This window comes from Mustela nigripes, chromosome 10 (assembly GCF_022355385.1).
Source record: "Mustela nigripes isolate SB6536 chromosome 10, MUSNIG.SB6536, whole genome shotgun sequence".
Taxonomy (NCBI): domain Eukaryota; kingdom Metazoa; phylum Chordata; class Mammalia; order Carnivora; family Mustelidae; genus Mustela; species Mustela nigripes.
In genome coordinates, this window is record NC_081566.1 from 25534707 (window position 1) to 25543241 (window position 8535).

The following is an 8535-nucleotide window of genomic DNA, read 5'->3' on the forward strand; positions in this document are numbered from 1 at the left end:
AATTATTATTTCTATACAGTTTTATGTAACTACTGTTATTATACTACTAATAAGCTACTTTGCAGGTGACTTGATTGTGAACAAAGATTTGTTTTGAAGTCTCCAAAAGGAAACCGTTTATGAGATACCAGTTTAAAGATTTCCTCTTGGTTGGGCCATTTACAAATTTTTTAAAATTAAAAAGGGAAAAAGGGAAGAACAAAATGAAGGTGGGAGGGGGAAAGAGAGAGAGACAGAAAGAAAGAGAGAGAAGGAAGGGGGGAGGGGAAGGGGAAGGTCATAAGGCAATTGACGGCTATTGCTCGGGTAAATGTCTCACTAAAGGTCACAAGACTGATGGTAAGCCAACACTAAGGTCTAACACAGAATTGCTCAATTGTTTTTTTTAATCAGGAATAGTTACTTGACAGAATGCGCTGCTAATCACAACAGACCACAAAGTTCTGCTGCTGCCCAGGTTTGTGACAATTTCCTTATTACTACATGTGTATGCAACCCTAAATAAAATACAGCCCTGTTTTTGCGTGTGTCTTTGGACAGTCGCACATTACCCTGCAGTTTGCTTTTCAGTTCTTCTTCCCCCATCCTCCAAGACTGTCTTGGACTCGATGCCTCGAGACTCACTCAAACCAAAAGCAGACACTTCCATACTTGAAACTGACGAAAAAGAAGGTTTTTTTCATGACTCATGTCTGAGGGATTTGTTCTCCCACTGATGTGTGTGTGTGGCAAGTGTCACTGGGGCTGTTACACAACGCGCCCATCCAGAGGACACTCTGAGGGAAGAGGGCAAGGATGAGGAGACAAGAAGACAGATGGGAGGGTGAGACCAGCTAGTGGGACACTACGGCTCCTGGGGGACACTGTCTTCTTTTTCTCTTCCTGCTTCTCTCTCCCTCTTAAAACGTTTTGTTTTTGCTTAAGGAATTACTAATCCTTTGGGGACCAATTTGGGAAAACAAAGTCAGAAATTACACGATTTGTTTTGACTGAGCGATTCTAGTGAAGAGCTGGGGGGGCGGCAAGGGAGGGCTTCCCTGCAGTGCTGAGCATCTCACAAACCTCCCATTTGGAACCACAGGAAAATCTCATTAGTTTGGACTTCACTAATTCCTAATTGTGATGTACTAAAAAAAGAAAAGAAAAGCATTGTTCAGTCTGTGAAAAACGAATTTACGAAGCAAACTAATAGAGGAAATGAGATGTTATGATGGATGCTTTTGTACTTCAGAATGGAACACTTTCAAGTATAATTACGTGCAAACAATTGCCACATTATGTATATAAAAAAAAAATCACCTCCCCATGAAATCAGAGTCTTGATGGACCACGTCTTTCCAACATAAGTCAAAAATGTTAATTTTCCCATTTAAGTGGTAAATCTCAAAATATAATAAAACATTCCCTCAACACAGTGGTTAAGGAAAACCATAAAAATTCAACTTTACATAGGCCTTTGGAAAAATCAAAACGTTTGCCTTGGGAAAGAGCTCTGTGGAGGCAGGAGCTACTCTCTTCTACGGGCTCTGGTTTTGGCAACCCGTTTGGAGCAAGGGACTAAATGAGTCATCCGCTGAGGAGATCTGGGGATGAAAATAAGACATCATTCCTACCCGCAAGAATCTTCCAGCTTAGAGGTAGAAGGACAGAAAAGAAGAAAAAGGAAGGGAAACAATGAAGCAGAGGGAAATACAGGGATGAGAAAAGCACAGAGTGCTCCCCACAGAAGTCTGAGGGGAGCTCCTCCCACGCCCTCAGCTCAGGCTCCCCAGACCACCAGGTGTGTGGGTACTGCCGGGGAGTTGTGGGAGGCTGTGGGGCAAAAGCTCGTGCTTCTGGGTGTGAGCAATGCTACCGACTAGGCATGTGGCTGTCGTCTGTATCCTAACTGCCAGATTCCATTACTCAGTCACAGAGACTGGCAGGCCTTTACTTGAGTGCCAAGAAGCCCTTTTGTTTGGTGTCCTGTCTTTCTGCCAGGTATTTCGCGACAGATGTCATCACCATAGAAATGTCTAGATCTCTGTGTACAGTAGGTGAAGGAGAAAGACACCATTACAAAAACAAAAGGCCCAGCATGTCCACCTGAGCATTTCAGATCCTCACCTCTTGTCTCCCACAGCCAGTATGCCCTTGAGTCATTAGAAATAACCGTCATTTTCATCTGGACTCTCAGTCTCACAACCGAAGCGGTTAGATGTTGCTTCTTTAGTCAGTGTTCAACTAGGAAATGCTGAATGGCCATTAACTTCCTTCCCAGCCCCATTTGTAAAAGGGGCAGAAAAAAGAAACACATGATCTACATGTTTCTGTCTACACTCGTGGGTGCACACCAGTGAGCAGAGTATACAACCCAGAGGATTTTATGTTTTCTCTTTCATAGAGATAACTGGTGATATCTGTTCAGAGGGGAAGGAAACTTCCAAAAGTAAGATTTGTACTAAATGAACCGAAATTTCGTTTTTACTCACTTCAGAACTATAGGCTAAAAACTGGGTAAGACAGCTCAGAAGTGTTATTTTTAATTTTCACAACAGCCCTGCAAGATAGAGAATATTATCCTGGCCCTTGCTGCTGAAGAGGCAGAGGCCACCAAAGGGTAAGTATTTGAACTCAGGGGGACTTCACTCTTCTTTATGCCAGTTGCTACTTCGAGTTGTTTTTCATCAAAACCCCAGGTTCCCTAAGTTCTCAGAAATTCTCCCTTTAATAGGGAGTATATTATTCTAGAAGTCAGATATCATTTGCAGGTATAAAAACCTGTAGAACCCCAGGGGAAGGCAAATAAGGTTTGTGAGCATCTCAAAAGTATACTTGTTGGTTCTTTAGAAACAATCTCTTTCACAATAGGGAAAAGTAGAATTATAGAAAACTGTCTCTCTAAATTATTTTTGTTAAAATATGTGCTGTCAAAGCGAGCACTAAATTATTTTTGTTAGAGAAGGAAGAAAGGAAATAAGAGAAGTGTAGGAATGAGGGGATTCTTATAATTGAGAGGAGTGTCTTCTTTTCTATTTGATGAGCAAGCTAATCCAAGTACACTGCAGGGGAAAGAAACAACTATGGCAAATAGGGTGATTCAGGGGAGATGACATTGGACTTGGGATCAGAGAAGTTGATTGCACTTCTTTCTCCACTTCCAGCGTCAAGCTTGAACAGATCATCCAACGTCAACTTTATTGGTCAAAACGAGGATAATTAAATCCTGCTTTCCTAGTGTATTGGTTTGTGATAAGATTAAAATGAAATTATGAAATAAAATGAAATTAAATGAAATACATAAAAATATATATTTTATATATACAACTTTGAAAACAATAAAATGTTATCCAACTGTAAGATACCGTTTTTATTACAAAGAATGAAGTCATTGGAAGCAGACTAGAGAAAATGATGCAACTGAATTCATTTGCTCTGTAGTCTTGCCAGATATAAAGGTATTTGAAGTATTGGAGATAGGGATTCGCACGAAATAAGGAGATCACCATTTACAGAACAAAGGAGTCAGGCTCCAAACAGACGTGCTTGTATTTAAAATATTACTGTTGCCAGCATTTTATTTGGTAATAGCAGTGTCTTTCAAAGCATTACAGTGGAATGCTGGGTGTGCTTTGTGGCATCGCCAGTCTCTCTGAAAGGTGGAACCCAGCTCTGTCTCTCTTACAAACTGCCCAAGTGATTCTTAAGGACACCAAAATTTAAGATCAAGCGCAATACAGAACAAACCCCAAGATAAATCAATGTAAGTTACAAGGATTTTAATGAAGAGTTTCATTTAACACAACTGCTTTGGCTTATAAGGCATTTTCTCTTATTTATGAGGACAAGTTTAGATTTCCCGCTGCTCAGGAGCTACTGGATGCCATGGAATAGCAGACATCATGAAATCATATATGGCTCGTGTATAATCTTATCTCTGAGGACCTGGGAACACAAGAGTAACCTCATCGCAATTCCTGTTGCTTCCACTGATTCCTTTCTCTTATTTTCTGTTATGATAAAATTTTAATTTCCTAAAAACAAAGCATCCCATGTGAGCTTTTTTTTTTTGGTGGGGGGAAACAAGGCTCCTTTATTTCATTATATCTGTGGAATTGTTGAGAGAGTCACAGATGACAGCGTCTTTGGACGTTCTATGATAATTCATGTTAACCACTGAATTAACACTGGGTTTTCTTTGGGCATAAAGAATCTTGATTTGGGTTATGTTATCAATTATGTATTTAACTTTTAAAATTCTGACCTTTGGATGTTTTCTCAGGACAAATTACTCTTGCAAAGTAAGGATGAGGCTCATTTTGTGAGTTCTTACATTACTTCCTCCATGTTAGAAGAAGGAGCTAATTACTTCCCTTTGTTTTCACACAGAATAGGACACAAGTCTCAAAAACTCCAATAAAGTGAGAGTTCCTCTAAAATTATGCAAATTAGGATCAGGATATCTTTATCCCCAAATCACAAAGAAGGTCAGTATCATTGATGATGGGAAGAGCAGATAGACGTGAGGGAAATCATCCTGTCTCTAGGAAGAATGGCACCTAATCAAGAAACAGTGTTCCTCATCAAGGACAGAGTTAATTTCTATCCATGTTTCTCATCTGATACTCATGCTAACCTTATGAAATAGCTATTATGTCTATCCTACAGACAAAGGAATGGAGGCACAGAACACTAAAATTGCCTAAAATTATCCACCTGATGAATAACAGAGATTATGAGTTAAAACTCAGGTTTTTTAAAAAAACATTTTTGATTCTAAGGTCTACAACATTTCTGTGATGCTATCAGCCTCAAAATCATGCCTGAATAACCTGTTTCAAAACCTGGATTTACTGACTAGACCAGGGTCATGACACATGCAATGATACAGACAATAACACTTAATGTTTGGCTTAAGGAGAAAAAGGTACTCTGCATTTTCTCTCTGGGGTGGGCAACTTGAAAGTGACAAGGATGTGATTACATAGTCGTGCAGAGCTGCTGAAATGGCCCAGTTTGTCTAGGAAGCAGACATTCACTTCGAAAGTAGAAAACGGTGCAACAATTTCTTTGCTTGCTCAATTAATTTTTATAAGACACCAATGAGGTTCCCAGTACTGGAAAAGTCACTAGAAATATAATTGTAAAGAAACAGCTATGGAATAGGGGCAAATAAATAATAATGACTCCCCTGAAGGACAGTTAAGAAAAGGAGGCTTTCAAAAAATAGAAAATATCGTTTTCTAGTTTGGAAACAGTCAACGCCTCCGGTATTGGTACCCCTGCTATCTTCATGGAGACAACCAAACTTCTCTTCTTTGAATGTGCCACTTAGAAAACAGAAATGGGAGACCCCCAATCACTGGAAGGCCTGAACTCTGGCCTCCCAAAACCGCACTAACTGCTCTCACTGGATGCCTTTACAGGGAAATGGATGGAGAAGAGTTCCTTAAGCAGTTTATGTCTCAAGAGGAAGAAAAGGGTCTGAAATATCCTAAGCCTTTCCCCCTTCGGCTTCTAATGGAGAAAGAGAAGTCTTTTCCCAGGGGAAGAAGAATTTAAGGGGCTGAAGGAGAAGGTCTAGACCATCTGGCACTCCATGAAACAGGAGGCAAGGGCTCTTCCAGGACTCTTCCTCTGGGTGCTGTAATTCCAACTAGAAGTGGGACGTAAAGTCTAAAAACGCCAGGGGTGGGAGAACCAGGCAAGGTGTTTCGCTGGCTCTCTCCTTCCCACCCCAATCCAGTCTTCACCCTGCCCTCAGGCTCCTGGTTTGCTCTACCCTGCTCAGTGTCCTCCTTCGGTTCTTTGTCCTGGGAGGGGCATGGCCTGCTCTGTGGGATCTCACCCACCTGCCTCTCCCTGTCTCATCCTGCCAGTACCCATCTTTCCTCTCCCTTACCACCACACATACCCGTGGTTTCAGCCACAGAGAACTTCTTACCATTCCTAACCCTCTAGAACATTCCTCATGATCATAGTTTATGACCCAGAGGAAAAGCCTCCTGGTCCTTGGATTCTTCTTGAAGCTCCTGAGCAGAAGAATTGGTTGCTTCCTCCTGGGTGTTCCCACAGCACTTCTACCACAACCAAACCACTTCCCGTGTTGCATTCTTATAAATGTTTTCATGGCCAGATTGTAAATCTCATAACTAGAAGGACTATCATTTTCTCATCTCCATATTCCCAGCACTTAGCCCCGTTCCAGGGCACACAGTAAGTCCTAACAACTGTTTGTTCAATGAACAACGGACTGAATTAATAGGGGTACGCTACTCCCCAGCCCCCTCTCCTGAATTGTACTTGGAGTAGTTTTTTCTGATCCTCCTGCTTTGACACAAATCCCTGCTAATACAGCACAATTAGCCTGTGAGAAAAAAGAAGCAATCTGAGGATGGTTTCCAAATGTCGAACATCTCTAGGTGACCCTATAAGAACAGTCTTCCAAGGATTTTCTTTGTTAGAGAGTCTAATAAAGCAACTGAGCTCCCAGGCTCTGTGTTATCCCAACTCGCCCCACTCTAAGGAGAAATAACTAATTTAGCACATGATCTTCTCCATCCAGATCTTTTACAGCCTTCTCTTCCTCATTTTCATGTATTTATTCTCAAATACTCATTAAGCACTTTCTGCCTACTAGGAACAGTTATAGCATCAGGGGACATAGTAGCGAATGGAACAGACAATATTCCCTCCATGGGCTTTTAATTCTAGCAGCAGAAAGGGGTATGGAATAAGATAAATAAGGAAAATATATAGCATGCCTGGTAATGGTAAGTCCTCAGGAGAAAAAAAATAAAAAAGGGACAGGGGGACAAAGGTTTTAGGGGAGTTAACATTTTGGATAAATCGTCAAACAGGGTCCCTGGCATTTGAGTAAAATTCTGAAGAAAGCCAAGGAGCCAGACATGAGGAAGCCTGGGAGAAGAGCATTCTAAGCAGAGGGAACCACAGAGTAAACGTACTGTGGTGAGAATGTGCATGGCTTTCTGAGAATCAGCCATGAAACCATTGTGTGAAGATCAGAGTGGGCCAAAGAAACCCTATAAGGGATGAAGTCAGAAAGGTAAGCGTGATCATTGGAGGAAAGGAGGCCACGGAACTGAGAACCCAGGTTTTGGAAGTGTCAGGGGTATGGAGATTGAAATCAGTGAATCCTATAGGAGTATCAGCTAATACAACATGACCCAGGAGTCAAAGTGTTTAAGAAATAAATGGGGGGAAGTAACCCAGGAGTTAGAAGATGTCAAAAGATGATGTTTGCTCTATTGGCATTAGATTCAAATGTGGGGAACTCCAGAGAGGAGACAGGGAAAATGGTTTGGAAGTGGCTCTGAGGAGACAGGAGGGCAGGTGCCCCTCTCCTGGGCCCAGGGGAGAAAGCAGGGAGGGGAATCCTCAGGGTTTCAATGGAGAATACAAACCAAAGGATAGCCCAGAGAAGAGGCTGTCAAGGTAGTGGGTCCTGTCCACAACTGACTGATCTCCAGGGCGCCCAGGGAGAAGATCTCAGGGTTCAGAAAGAGTAGGCAGGAAAGGCAGCTCTCTCTTACTCTCTTTGGTCATTCTTTCCCTGTTTTCAGTTTCATCTTCATCTTTTCCAAATTATCTTTCCCTCTCCATCCTTCTGTCAACTTCCTTCATTTCTTTGTGTTCTTCTAAGTTCTCCTGTCCTATTTTTCATTAGTAGTAATCTTCTTTTTCCATTTTCTTCCTGAATTACCATTCTTTATGGCTCTAACTCTTCTTTCTAGATTATCTTTTTAAGTGTCCTTTGGGTAGGGGCCATTTTTTAAAAATCAAGTTTCCTCTTTTCTCTTCCTGATATTTAATTCTTCCCTCTAGGAATGATCCATGTGGTTGTTTGCTTTAAGGATGCTTTGAAAGCCTCGGAAATTACTCCAGGGAATATACTGTCAGTTGAGAATTTCCCAGTAGTCTTACATCCTTGACACATAAAAAATGTCCCTTTCCTCACCTGGACTTTGACAGGTACCATCCAGTGCTCCAGAGTGTCAACAGTGATGTTCTCAGGCAGAATTACAGGATCACTAGGGGGAATTACGCACGTCGGGGAACACACTGCACCTGAAAGAACAGAAATTTACAGCAGAGACTTGAACTTCTTAGATCTCTGTCTTTTTCATCCTGCAATAAAATAACTTTGACTTTTTTAAAGAGCAATTACCGTCTACATTTTGGGTCACCACATTATCATGGTTATAGGCAGGGCTCATATTCATGTACTATGCACCTGTAAGGATAATTCTACACTCGTTGCTAAAGATCCACTACCCCAACTTACCTTCCCTTGAAACAATGCCCACTCCTCTTTCTGATGCAGTATGGCCCCTCCTCTGGATACTCTGAATCCCTGCATGATCCAGCCATTAAAAGTTTAACTCCTGCCTGGGTAGCTCAGTGGGTTTAGCCGCTGCCTTCAGCTCGGTTCATGATCTCAGGGTCCTGGGATCGAGCCCCGCATCGGGCTCTCTGCTCAGCAGGGAGCCTGCTTCCCTTCCTCTCTCTCTGCCTGCCTCTCTGCCTACTTGTGAT

The 8535-nt window shown here is 41.9% G+C and overlaps 1 protein-coding gene across 1 annotated transcript in view; it reads right to left on the reverse strand.

Annotated features, from left to right (window-relative positions):
- PAPPA2 (pappalysin 2) overlaps nucleotides 1–8535 on the reverse strand; it is a 286664-nt gene that overhangs the window by 39464 nt on the left and 238665 nt on the right. Inside the window, exon 19 of the mRNA XM_059412848.1 lies at nucleotides 7958–8067. Coding sequence (XP_059268831.1) covers nucleotides 7958–8067 — 110 coding nt within the window. The remainder of the gene's footprint in view (nucleotides 1–7957; nucleotides 8068–8535) is intronic.